Source organism: Lepisosteus platostomus, chromosome 23, assembly GCF_059453375.1.
Source record: "Lepisosteus platostomus isolate fLepPlt1 chromosome 23, fLepPlt1.hap1, whole genome shotgun sequence".
Classification (NCBI taxonomy): Eukaryota; Metazoa; Chordata; class Actinopteri; order Semionotiformes; family Lepisosteidae; genus Lepisosteus; species Lepisosteus platostomus.
The window spans coordinates 16315610-16329417 of record NC_142633.1 but is presented as its reverse complement, the minus strand read 5'-3'; the positions used below and the strand labels follow the sequence as shown (position 1 = coordinate 16329417).

Below are 13808 nucleotides of genomic sequence, written 5' to 3'. Positions count from 1 at the left end.
TCCTTCATTTTTGGCTAATAGTTCTGTATTTTGGGAACAGTTCTGTATTTCTGCATTCAGAATCGTTTGTTTATTTAGGTTGTGTTTTTCCACATGAGTGTATAACTTAAATGTCCTGCCCCAAGGGAATATTCTGTTAGTTTTCACTTTCTTGGCAAGAGAAGTCTGGGAACCTTTGGAGCGAATTTAACCTGCAAAAGTTAACATAATTTAAAGTGAATTGTACTAATGTGTGCCTAGCACCAGCTCTGTGTTTTACAGGAGAGCTGAAAAATACATATATTTTCAAATATATATATATAATCAAATATGTGCAGTCTATATATGAGCAATTTGGAAAAAAAAGTGGATTTTTCTTGGAGTCAGAAAGGGGGAATATTCAGGGAAAATCCTAGTATTAGTTATTCAGGTTTAACTTGCCGAATAATTTCCCTCACTGAAAAAAGAGCACTGTATTGGAAGACTTCACTGATGAATGATTAAAGGAACTTCTGTAGCAGTCAGTTCAATCTTATTGGGTGTTAAGATCTTATTTTACCTGCATGGTGACTGGTTCTCTCCCAGTCTCTGTAAACGGGTCTGGTTATATATTTGTTTGACTTTCCCACCCCCCCCACACGCTGCATCTCTGCCGTCCATCGAACGAGACGGTAAATAAATTGCAGTTTTATTTCCGTTTGACAGTCTTCCCCCGCGCCGCGTGGTTTCCACATTTTAACACCGTTAAAACGGGACAGGCGGGCAGAGAGGAGGAGGCCAACCCCACCGCCCCCACCTCCTGCTTTCACCCCGTGGCTGGGTGTGAACTTTTGAGACGGTCCCCAGGCGTAGTTCCTGCTTTGCCCGCAGTTGAGAGAGTTCTGCTGCAGCCCAGGCGAGGAGCCGACTGGAGCGCAATTGCCCTGCGTGTCGCGGAGCCGGGTTTACACCTCCCTGGCAGCTTCCCGGGAACTGCAGCGAGAGTGGGGTTTACAAAAAGCGAGCGGTCCCCCGGGTCGGGCAGAGGAGAGCATCTCCGTTAACGTCTGCGTGCTGTATACGGGGACAGGATATCCATCAGCGATGGATAAATGGGTCTGCCAGTGAGGCTCGGATCACCGGAGCACGGGCAAGTAACCCAGTCTGTCATTGCATTAGCTTCCAGTTATTAATTGTTTTGTTTTTAAATATATATGTATGTACTTGGACGTTTTATGTACTGTACTTCGTGCATGTTGACTGCTGGGTTATCTTTAAATGGTGTAACGATGCGATGATACAATGTATGGAGGAGTATCGGGAGAAAATGAGATGAACACCTAACATTTCTATAGTCCGAGAAGATGTACTCCTCACAGGCGGGGTGGTGCTGTATCTTGACTTTAAGGGTCTGGCTATCGGAAAGGTGTTGCTGAAGCGACAGCGGTGTACATGCTGAAAGTACTGTATCTGCTGAAGTTCAGGGTCTTCAATGGCCGTTCGGGGCTAGATTACCCCGGCTGCGGTCTTGGATTGATAAGACGAAACGATGCCCTGTTGCCCACCTGTTCCAGTCTGTGTCATCACTCGAATACGAGAGAGTGGTCGGCCGTGACTGGTACAATCCTGGGGGAAAACCGATGGCTAAAATACTTGTAAATGTCAGTGCCACGCACAGTTTAGAGGCTGCGAAAATGTATTACTCGGCTCATCCCCAACCCTTCGCTTTGAATAATTTATGTAACCTGTAAGGTTCAGCTTTTTGTGATTGACAGTCTCGAAGGTGAAGAACGCTATTTTACTGGCGCCTTGTGACTGGTGAAGAAAATATTATCCGGCTTCTCTTGAAACTCTTACGTTTCCTGCTGCTGTTGAAGTTGTGTAACTGATTATCTTAGGGGAGCTTCCAGTAAGCGCTTGATAATTTTTTTTTTTTGCATTTTCCTAATAACTGTAGCCCATGTTTTGCCAAGATTTAGCAGCTGTGTGTTAAAAAAAATTTTCGCAATTGCATTAGGAGTTTCCAGACGAACTTTTAAAAAACTTTTTTTTAAGTCGTTATGTTCGATTCTGACGCACAACAGCACTCAGTCGCTCAGTTATTTTGAACCCTATCATGACTTTCATGATATGTGGCCACTTTGCAGCTAGCCTTTTCTCGGCCTGACCTGCATGGAGTAAATCCAGTTTGCATGTGGGTGTCAAGCTGATGTGGACTGTAGAGAAAACAAAATTTTGTTTTCTTTACATTCAATCTACTCTTATTTGCGGGCGGCTTTCCCAGTATCGGGAGAAAGTCGTTTCCTTTCTTCAGCATTCCTGTTTCCTGCAGGGAGGCTCTGTGTGCGTGGGACTCCAGATCAGCAGGGATCCAGGCAGTTGTTGGGAATTCTGAATGAAACAGTCGCAGCCCTGTTTATGAAGGGCGTGGGGTTACGTGACGTTTCCACGCTGGAAGAGATTACTGGAGCTGAAGATTTGTGTGCGGTGCCTTAATGTTTGTCTGGTATTTCTGAGCTTCTGTTTTCAATATTTACTGCGCGGGGGAAAATGCATACAGTAGGTCGACTCATTTCACAGCATGTAAAAAGCATGCTTTTATTTTATTTTCCGCACACAAAATCAACAGCGTCGCGTCTTGAAGCACTGGAAATTATTATGATATGCAATGGAGGAAAATGCCTTATTTCTATAGGTTTACCATAGGGAAACATGTAGTGCCACACTGCATAGGGAGATCACCTTGTGTTTGTTACACGATACTCCGCTGGGCAGTGGATTGAAGAAAGAGTGTTTACAACCCGCCGTCATTCCTGCCCACCGTGACAAGCAGTTTGACTGCATTCCTTTTGCAGGCTATCCTGGGACATTTCTCTGTTGACAGGCTGTTTTTATTCCGCGTTTCTTAACTTCCAAGACAAAGCTGACTCAGATTCCTACCCGAGGGGCAACACGTTGTGTAACGCTCCTGTGCGATAAACAGCCCTCTTGTTATTTCGCACCTCTTTGTTTTTATCACATTTTGGAGGAGCTGACCTCTCCTGTACAGTTTGAAATTGGGAAAAATCCGTTACTGGCACAGAAGTCAGAGCAAAGCGGACATATCCATTTCATGTTTTTATGAGTTAGTGCTCCCGTGCGTGTCTTGAGTCCTGGGTTCGATTCGTGACTGGAGCACTGTTTGTGTGTGGAGTTTGCATGCTCCCCAGTATTCACGTAGGTTTTCTATGAGTACGCTGTCCAGATGAACAATTCTCTGAATTGTGTTTGCCGGGCCTGGTGCCCCCAAAAAGGTGTATCCTGCCCTGTGATTCTGGGGTGGGCTTCTGTTTTGCGATAAGCCTTACCCAAAATAAGCAGCTTTGCGATAATGCATGAATGGATGATCAGTTTTATTGTCTCTTCTTAGTTCGTTTGTATGAAGAGTTCCAGATGAGGAAATAAAAGTTTTAATTGAACAAATAAATCCTGAAATTACTGCTCCACGCAGCCATGAAGGCAGTGTTTTTCCTTCATGTAATCCCCCTTTTTACTTTCCCTCTCTTCCAGTACAGAAGTAGGTGCTCATATCTAACCCTCCCCCAGGATGCATCAGTGAATGTCCAGATTTCTCAGATGGACATACTTTTGCCTGTGCTTACATTTGCCTTTCCTTTGTGTCAGAAGAACAAAACTGCTTAGGACCCGTTAGGCTGAGCCGCAGAGCTGCAAGTTCTGGAGGGTTTCACTTTCACCAGTTCCACTGAGCTGCTTTTTGACCATTGAGTTAACTGATTAACGAGAACATTTTCAACTGGCTAACTGGAACATTGCACATTTTTTCCATGGCTGTGGCCCTGGCTGACACCTTAAATCCTCCGTCGCTGGAACTCCAGCTCCTCTGCTGCACTGCTTTGACAGAGCAGTTTGGATGTCTTCTGTCTTTTGCTCTCTGCTCGATCAGAAAACACATCAGCGTTCGTGAACCAGCCCAAGAATGGGTCACGCCAGGCCTGCCTCGATAGTTATTCCTTTTTGAAAAACAACTTTTTAACAGACTGCCGTACAGTCCAGATCCTGTTGCGAGAGTTTCAGCAGTTGTTTACTGTTTTGGCTGAATAATACCATTGTTGGGAAGGGCTCACTGGCGTTCAGCGTTTTGAGCAATCAAAGCTAACCTTTAAAAGCTATGCGATCTTGTGCTTGGATGCCCCTGGCAGCCTCAAAATATGGAATGAGATGCAGACCCCCTGTGCCAAAGAAAAGGCCACTTAGCGCCTTGTCAGGATGCAGCAAGGTCAGCCCAGGCCTAACCCAAAGCACAGATCTGCCTCTGAGTGTGAACACTGACTCTGTACTGGCTAGTGCCTTCACTCTGGACTCTCAGGTCCCACTGCACCTGCAGTTCAGTTTTTACAAGCCCTGGGTGTGATATTGGCTGCCTAGCTCGCTGGTTATCGGTAACTGACAGGTGTCTAGCAGTTGTGATGGACCCTTACTTGGCTCATATCATGGCTTATGATGGAACATCTTCTTGATCCTTGACATGTGTTTTTGGGTAACCCTGGAAAGGTTTGTACTGAAAATGTGTTGTTTGGGATGATCTGATGAGGTTCCATATTGCTTTGTTAATTGTAAGAAAAAACTCTCATCTAGCAATATTGTCTGTGTTTGTTGTTAAGTTTAAATAATTCAATTTGTGGATGTGAGTCGTGATTGCCAAGAACCTCTTTGGTTTTTTAGATTTGTTATCTCTTGGGTCCACGGACAATCCTGACCTTTCAAAGTCTCAGACTCCTATAGTTCTGCTACAGCAGTCTGCTGCCTTTCTTCCTGCAGAGCCGCTCGATTGGTTTGGACTGGGACTGTTTGAGCTGTCAGAATGGGCCCGTTCCCATGTGTGTGGAACTTCACTTTTTTTTTAAAGGGCTGAATAATCGCGGAGGAGTGCGGCGTACTCTGCTGTGCCTTTTCCCAGCTTGCTGGTTTGTGAGCGTCTATGCTCCTCACCAGCATGTGTCGCCCCCCTTTATAGTTGATACAGTCAGCTGTAGCATTTACAGGAATCAGCTTTCACCGTGGAGAAGCCCACCTAGGAGTGCAATCTCTCGAATGCTCATTGGCGATAATGATTCATCTTGACAGTCAATAAGTAAAAAGATGAGTAACTTTAGCAGTGGAGGGTATAATGAGAAGGTTTTCATGTAGTGCAGTTGCAGCATGATCTAGAAAACCTGCAGATATGTACAGTACATATACGGTAAATAATTATATAACTGCTGTTTAAGGGTTGATCTCCACCTGTGGTATTGTTTGCACTAAACTGGAAATATTCTCAAACTTGGAATTTTCTTTTTTTCTCAGAAAGGGTATCCTGGTAATTGAGATGTGCTGCAGTTAGTGTTTCTACTAACTGACCGCTAATTTCAGTTTATATTTAATTGGTTGGTTTTATTTGTAATCTTGATTAGACAAAGGTCAGTTGGCAGCTTGTCTCTTCCTGTGGTGCTGCAGTGAAACACTGCGGTGACTCATTTTCGTCAGGGCACGGCTAGCGATCAGCCGTCAGGCAGGGGAGATCGGATTCAGTGGCGCTCCGGGGCTGTTCAGCGCCTGCCTGCTGGTTCTGTCACTGCGTGGCTGGAGCGGTCTGCCAGTGTTCGATTTCCAGGACCAACGCAGGCCAGGATAATGCCGGAGAGAAAGGACTGCTGAGACTGTGGGTGAGCTTTCCAAGTTTGACGTCAGTCAGTATTTTGACTAAGCCATTGCATTAGCAAGAGAAGTCAAGTTTGTGACAACCTTCACTGTCTCAAGTGAAGAGAATCTGGATGGAGAAAAGAGGGCTTTAGTTACTGGAGCCCTGGCCTGAAAATTTGCATTTTAAATCAGTGGAGACTAAGCATTTCCTGAAATGGAAAAATATTGATTTTTTTTTTTACTCAACTCGGGTGTTAAGGTTTTGTGCAAGTGTGTGAAACCCACTTTTGAAAGAACAAAGCTTGAGCTGTTTCAGTGGGGTGAAGGCTGTGACAGGAGTAGTAGTGATGAACGCAGTGTGGTGGAGGGCTGAGGAACAGGTGACACAGTTCCTCTAACAGCACGAATTTCCCAGCACGTAAAGCAGTCCCCAAGTTTCTGTGCTCCTCTAAACCTCCAAAGATAAATAAAGATGAGCAATCATATTCTATACAATCTCGTGATATTTATTCTAAAATGAAGATGAAGTAAAAGTGCTTGAATATAAGCGTTTTGAAGTCTGCTCTTTGCCATTTTCCTGCACTGTGACCCTGCTGTGATGTTATAAGAACAGAAGAAAAGTTTACAAACGAGAGGAGGCTATTTACCCACCTAGCCCATTAGGTAGTTAGTAGTTAATTGATCAAAGGTCTCAGCCAGGGTATCAGCTACAGCGTGGCTGGGTAGCCTGTTCCAGACTCCCACAACCCTTTGGGTAAAGAAGTGGCTCCTGTTCTGGGTTTTAAATGTAAAGATGTAAAAGCTTGATAATAGAAAATAAAACACATTATTGTTAATTTATGCACAAATGAGTGTGCAAGTTGAATTGTGTAGCTAACGAAATGCCTAAAAATTAATGTAGTGTCATTATATAGATGTATTAAATTGGCTTCAGACTGCTGTGGAATAGGTAGGTGTATTAATGTTATTTATTTCACCGGGTTAATTATAAACTATAGAGTGACAACCTGGAGACATTTTACTTTGCAACAGAGCAATTTGAATGACGGACCTGGGTCAAGAGAATGACAGCTATGAACAGGATATGAACTGGCAACCTTTAGCCCTCAGTCCCAATCGCTGTAGCGCACTGCTGCCTACCTGCTTGTTTTACTGGCAGAGAATTTCGAGGCATAAAAAATAACATACCATAATTAGAAATGTACATGCAAAGAGAATTAAAAAGCACTGTACTATAATATACTATACTATTATTTTTGTTCACGGAAATGTTTTATTTCATGTTTTATATGAGCCTGACCCATTCAGAGAAGAGGGAGCAGATTCTGTCCCAGCTGCTGGTGTTGGCTGGGTTGTTGCGGACATGTGCATTCATTCATTAAACCACAGTTCACTTACAAGAGCAACAACTGTCCCAGCTCAGAGAGAGGTGTTTTTTTTTTGGTCAAACACTAAGTGGTACAGTTACCCATTAGTAAGCAAACTCTCAATGAAGACATTTGAGAAAGTGGAGGAGTGGCCTAACTTCAAAAGCTGTCCTTTAAAAAAATCTTTTCCTAAATTTTCTAACCCTGAATTCAGTCACACACACGCATTACCTGCACACCTTTGTGATCCCTTTTGACAGTTTACCATAGTAAATCTGCACATGAGTACATCGTGTTTGCACTGTGCGTATTCCTTGCTTTGCTTCAACCCGGCTTTAACATACTTCATTTTGATTGTACCATGATAGACCACATTCAACTTTTAGAAAGCTATGAACAAACCTTAGCAATCAGTTACAAAATTTTGTTCCAACCATATCATGTACGTAGGGAATCCCCTTTTTTCAACTAGTGGCGATAAGTTGTGCCACCAGTCCCTCAAAGTACAGGCAGGCCCTGCTTTGTAAGCGATGTACTGAGCAACGTGTGGTTATGTGCGAATAGCAGGGCCGCATTTGCATTCTCTGATTGGGTGTTATAACGATACTGCACCCTCTAAGATGGAAGTAGAATATTTGAAGTGCTGAGTGTAAAAAAGGCAAAAACATTAGAATGTCTGTTGGCTGCACTTCCTGATTGCTTAGGTGTGGTTGCACCTCCAAGAAAAGATTCAGAGGTAATGCGCTGGGGTTTAGTCAGAGCACTGCGCTTGTGCCAGTCTCAGACTGGTGGGGGAAGGGGTGATGCCAGCCTGCAGGGCGTGTCTTGGTTTCTCTGGAAACGGCCAGAGCCCAAGCTCCTGCCCCTGCACCTGCCCCCTGCCTCATGTGTCTGCCCCTGTCTATGCCCATTCCCTATGCCACATGCCACCTGCCCCAAGCAGCGTGCCCATTCCCCCTGCCCTTGCCTCTGCCCCCTGCCCCTGCCCCTGACCATGTCTATGCCCATTCCTCATGATCTCATTTCCCCTGCATCAAGCCCATGTCCATTCCCCTGGCCCCTGGCCCCTGGCCCCTGGCCCCTGGCCCTGATGTCTTGTAGCTGATGGTCAGCTGGATTGTGATTGCAGGTGTTCCTCCCCTGCAGCAGGGCTGGCAGCAGCTGAGCAGTGTCCACGATGCCCCCGGGTGTGTCCTGCATGCAGGATTTCTGGGAAGAGGCGGAGAGCCCCGAGATTCGAGTCGACTTCCTTCTGCCGACAGGGGTATACCTGAACTTCTCCGTGCCGCGCAGCGCCACGATCGCCAACATCAAGAAGGTATAGAACTGTGTTCCAGTGACGTGCGGGCGATATGATCTGGGCCTTCACCTGGAAGTGTGTGGTGTGTCCAGAGGCAGTTGGGGTGGGCATGCTGACCCTTCAGCCTTGTTTGTTGTGCACTGTTGTGGTCATAAGAGCTGGACAGCTGGACAGGGGAGGGGACAGTTGTGTCTGTGAGCCTCTGGACAGGAGCTCTGCTGGTGTTTCAAGGTTTGATAATTGAGATTTTGTCGATGTCGGATAGAACAGTTTTGCTGTATGTCAAAACTGTTGCCCCACTACTGTCACATGGGGATATTTCTCAAGAAAACCACAATGTCAAAAGGTTTATAACTCTTTTTTTGTAAAAATTGTTTTGGGAAACAAATTAGAGTCCCAGTTAGGGGAATTACACTTAGAATGTTCTTTATAACATGTCAAAATTTAACACAATTTTTCCTTTTAAATCCCAATGAAACACTCAAAGCAATAGTTTCTTGGCATTACTGTGCAATGTTTTTTTTTACTGTTTAGCCACTATTGAATACTGACTTTCTGTAATTGAGAACTTCAATTAAGAAACTTGTACAGCTATATTTCATAGCTTTCTTTGCAAAGCATGTCTCTCGCTGTCTCCATGGTCTTTTCATGTTTTCTTGCCTTGTGCAATACCTACTCACACTCCGGCTGTCTGGACTGACAAAGCAATTTCACTCCTCAAATGAGAAGCAGCTTTGAATCCTGGTCTTGCTGCAGGCCAGATTCTTTTCTTGATAACCACTTCTCTGCTCTTGCCATTCATCCAGTTATCCTGAAATCAGGCAGGAGTTACAGTCATGCGCTTCTTTTCCCAATAAGATAAATTAGGCAGGCAGCACACGTGTGTCGGTGTGTTAGATGGCAGACCCCAGTTTCATAGTTTGACAAAGTTCACCATTTAAACAGTGGAGTGACACTATTGGCCACCAGGTCACTAGCTATTTTTATGCACCACAGAGGTTTGTTAGCACAGGATGGAGCTGGGTGAATGTCCATGAAGGAGTGTTCTGGCATTGCCCTCTTTATTTGAGCCAAGACGCTGTAACTGTACTCTACTTAATCTGTGACGGATGAGGGAACAGGGAATACTTGGAGCCTTAAGAACAGAACACTAAAGCACAAAGCTAACCTGCATAGGAGCCCAAATCTTGTCTGAATGTTGATGTGCAGGACCCAGTAAAAAATATTTTCCCTGATGTGTATTTCTCTCTGTCTCTCTCAATCCTCCTCTGCCTCACCCCCTCACTCTCCATCCTCCTCCGCCTCACCCCCTCACTCTCCATCCTCCTCCTCCTCACCCCCTCACTCTCCATCCTCCTCTCCCTCCCCCCCTTGCTCTTCCTTGTTCTCCATCCTCCTCTGCCTCACTCTCTCGCTCCATCCTCCTCGGCCTCCACCTTTGCTCTTCCTCTTTCTCCATCCTCCTCCGCCTCATTCCCTCACTCTCCATCCTCCTCCTCACTCCCTCACTCTCCATCCTCCTCCGCCTCACTCCCTCACTCTCCATCCTCCTCCTCCTCACTCCCTCGTTCTCCATCCTCCTCTGCCTCACCCCCTCACTCTCCATCCTCCTCCTCCTCACTCACTTGTTCTCCATCCTCCTCCTCACTCCCTCGTTCTCCATCCTCCTCTGCCTCACCCCCTCACTCTCCATCCTCCTCCTCCTCCCCCCCCTCGCTCTCCCCTGCTCCTCCTGTGCGGTGCAGAGTGTCTGGAAGAGAGCCAGGACCGAGCCCCTTTTCACCACGCTCAACGACCCTGACGCCTATGTCTTCACCTGCATCAACCACACAGCCGAGAGGGAGGACCTGGAGGACGAGCAGCGGCGGCTGTGCGACGTGCGGCCCTTCCTGCCCGTCCTGCGGCTGGTGGCCCGCGAGGGCGACCGCGTGGAGAAGCTGGTCAACACGCAGATCAGCCTCCTGATCGGCAAAGGTCTGTGGCCACCTGGGAGCCCGCCGCAGCCTGTCTCAGCCTGCTGTGACACCAGGTCCTTCTGTTTCCCTCGGAGTGACGTCTTCATCTTGACACCTCTCCTGTTGTCATGTTGCTCACAGGGTTTAGCAGACAAATCGTTGTGCTTTTGTTTTTCTATTCCAGTTCCTGAATTGACATAATTATTTGCTCAGTTGGATATGTTTTCCATTTTGGTCTTCTGCAATCCATCCATTCATCCATATACCTACAGCTGAGGACACGAGCTTTGGCACTTTTGACCCATATTGGTCAATGCCAGTGGCCAGTTAATCTGATGATATTGTGCAGCTGTTTCTTGAAAGAAGCCAGTTGATTTTTGGCTGGGTGGGTGGTTTGTTCCAGACACCCACAACTCTATCTCTTCTAGAGAAGTTCTACTTCTTCGAAGGCCTGAAGTACTTCCCGTTAATTGCACTCTGCCCACATTCCTGAAGCAAGGTTCTCAACTGAATTAATAAGGCTGATTAATGTTGCTTGTTACGTGGCTAAATGGCCAAAGAGTTATTCACCCCAGCATGACCTGGAGAGAAGAGTGAAATCTTTCCAGTTACCCCGGACTAGCCAGGTCAACGGGGTGATGAGAGCTCAGGGCCAGTGAGGGCCGAAGAGCTGGGTAAATGTGTCTGTCGAATTTTTTCCGGTGTTCGGACAGGATCTGAGGGGACCCCCCCCCCCTCCCAAGATAACGCTCGTCCCCCTCCGCAGGTCTCCACGAGTTCGACTCCCTGAAGAACCACGAAGTCAACGAGTTCCGCTCCAAGATGCGGCCGTTCTGCGAGGAGAGGGCCATGGATCGGCAGCAGCTGCCCTGGGAGAAGTGGATGGAGTACAACTTCCCCTGCGAGCTGGAGCCCTGCCCCAAGGTGCTGGAGACGGGGCTGCTGATGTCTCGCATCAGCCGCAAGTTCATCGTCAGCGTCAAGTTCGAGTCCAGCGAGGTGAGCTCGGCAGGGCCTTCCGGAGCCCCTCGTGTCACCCATAAATGGGTTTATGGGTGTTCGTCCCTGTGAACGCACCTTCAGCTGCCAGGAAGTGTTCATAGCAAGAGACCGTCAAAAAGCCAGTAGATCCCAATAAGCAGTAGATCCCGTGATCTTGCAGGTGCAGAGTTTGAGACCCCCGAGGCCTAACCCCTCACACAGCCTGTCCTTGTTCTAATGAAGCAGCCAGTGATGAAGCATGCCGAGTAACTCTGTAAAAGATATGACTATCGCAATGTTTGCGCAGCAACAAGATGCAAATATTTAACTTGCCCTCCTTCACCTCACTGTACTGGTTAATCAGGATAAAAATGGGCCGACTCATTATTCATTGAAAACTGGCTTTTCCTCAGCTTGGATATTGTAGCATCTGTCCCTCCCGCTCCTCCCTATCTCGATTCCCTTCTGCAGGAGAGCTTCGCTTTCCAGGTCCAGCCCCAGGACGTCCCGTTGACCCTAATGCAATGCGTCCTGAAAAAGAAAGCGACTGTCTTCCGGCAGCCCAAGCAGGAGAAGCCGGAGGATTACACCCTGCAGGTGAAGGGCAGGTGTGAATACATCTACGGACTTTACCCCCTGAGCCAGTTCAAAGTGAGTCCCCCGGCGCTCCAGAATTGCCTTGTCCTAGCAGCTTTGTCCTGAAACAAAACGAGAGTATCTTCCGCCAGCCCTGAGCTGTTCGAGAGCTGGTTGTGTTGCGCCTTGCCGTCATGATGGTCTGAATGTGCTCAGTTGCGTTTCGAGCTGTGAGCGAATGTGAAAGAAGGAGGAGCTGTGCGTGTTTAATGTTTAATCCTTTGAGACACCCGGGATTTTTTTTTCCACTCGGTGTCAGCAGTTATTTTTTTCTTTTTGAACCCTCTCTGTCTGGAGCCCGGGGCGGGTCTGGGCAGAGCGTGGCTTCCTCTGTGTCTGTGTGCCGGACGTTCCCTGTGTCGCGCGTTCCAGGTGACCGGAGGAGAGACGGGGCTCCTCCTGCCAAGGGGCTGGTTGCGCAGCAGGGAGAGGACAGCCTGGCTCGAACCTGCGATGTTCGGACAGCAGGGCCCACTGGTGTTCGGAATGAACAGATTCACTGGCTGAGCAGACACCAGCCCAAGTGTCAGACCCTTACCTGCTGTGTGCTGTTTACATAGCTCTTCTCCCTTGATTCATCCTGCAGGGCCGATATGAAACTGCTACTTAACCCTTAACACTGAGTGCTGTTTTTTATACTTGCGTTATTACCAGATTCTTTTTTCAGATTATTCTGTATATTATTGAAGTGCCCGGTGATGGTGTTGACACACTGATTTCTCAGAGTTTGCACCTCAGCAGTTGAGCTGAGGCCCGGCTGTTGTTCTTTTTTTTTTTTCACACACCAGCTCGGGCTGCTCTGCGAGATGTGTGGCTTGGAAAGTTCAAGATGATACTGAAACTAAGCACCTCTCACTACCGTGATTCATGTGTTTTTCGTTTTCAGCAGCAACAGCGATCGTAAGCGCCGGTTGTTTTTCAGGAACTCTTAAGGATGGCGTCCTGTTTTTCTCTGCAGGTTAACGTACCAGTGCACCTGTGCTTTATAATTAAAAAAATAAGGCCCTTGGCACACACAAAGATGAGGCATTATTCCCTGTTTCACGTCAGGCTTTAAATGTTAGTTTGCATCACAGGGATTCCTTCGATCAAAACAGGTACTCTTATGTAATAGCAGCTCCTGTAAGCTTTCATGGAGTCTCATGCTCCTCTCAGCCTTTTCTTTTGGAGAGCCTCTACGTCGATATCCGCGCCAGAGATAGCAGGACACCGCACAGTCTTAACCTTCACAGCCCACGTAATGTTTGTCAGTGCAGCTTTTGAGTATGTTTTGCAAAGTTAACACTGATGAGCTTGAATTTTCCCTTTTTCTCCTCTCCTTCCTCCAGTACATCTGTTCCTGTCTGCACGGCGGGCTGACACCCCAGCTGACCATGGTGCATCACTCCACGATCAGCAAGCTGCAGGACGAGCAGGGCGGCTTCATCAAGCACCTGTCCAAGGGTCGCTCCTCTTCCAAGCCTCCCCCGCTGCCTCTGAAGAAGGTGAGACGCGACCGGCCGCCCGGCATCGTTCGCGCAGCCCACCGCTCCTCGTCCTTCGACTGGACAGGACACATGCCGGGCCCGGTTTCTCGTCACTCCGCAAACACTTTTACCCAAAGACGAGGGGGTGGGACCCATAGCTCACGCGCCCGAATTTCTGAAGCGCCAAGTCAGTGTGGGTGTGTTGGCAGAGGGGTTGAGGTTCACCTGAGTACGGTAATTATCTCCGCATCTCTTCGTCTGCGACCCGGGCGTTTTTCATTCTATTTGTCTCGCTCCGCTGCGGTATCTCTGGGTTTTCTGCCCGATGCCGGACGGGGTTTTGACACGCGGTGCCCGATTTGTCGCCCTGTCGAGAGCACGGCGTTTGGCCGGGTGGTGCAGCGCCTGTCCACTGTCAGAGGACGGGATAAAACCGCCATAGCGATTCAAAAGCAAGACGTTTGTA

General features: G+C 47.5%; 1 protein-coding gene across 10 annotated transcripts in view; it reads left to right on the top strand.

Annotated features, from left to right (window-relative positions):
• Nucleotides 1–13808, top strand: part of pik3cd (phosphatidylinositol-4,5-bisphosphate 3-kinase, catalytic subunit delta) — a 53641-nt gene that overhangs the window by 14265 nt on the left and 25568 nt on the right. For 2 of the 10 annotated variants that reach the window (XM_088617382.1, XM_088617372.1), the window contains exons 1-6: nt 828–1108; nt 8134–8322; nt 10050–10278; nt 11026–11258; nt 11712–11891; nt 13205–13360. In XM_088617382.1, coding sequence (XP_088473508.1) covers nt 8182–8322; nt 10050–10278; nt 11026–11258; nt 11712–11891; nt 13205–13360 — 939 coding nt within the window. In that variant the 5' untranslated portion in view covers nt 828–1108; nt 8134–8181. Of the gene's footprint in view, nt 1–827; nt 1109–5360; nt 5661–8133; nt 8323–10049; nt 10279–11025; nt 11259–11711; nt 11892–13204; nt 13361–13808 lie in introns of those variants that run through there. The other 8 variants (XM_088617376.1, XM_088617374.1, XM_088617378.1 and 5 more) reach the window with 7 other exon arrangements.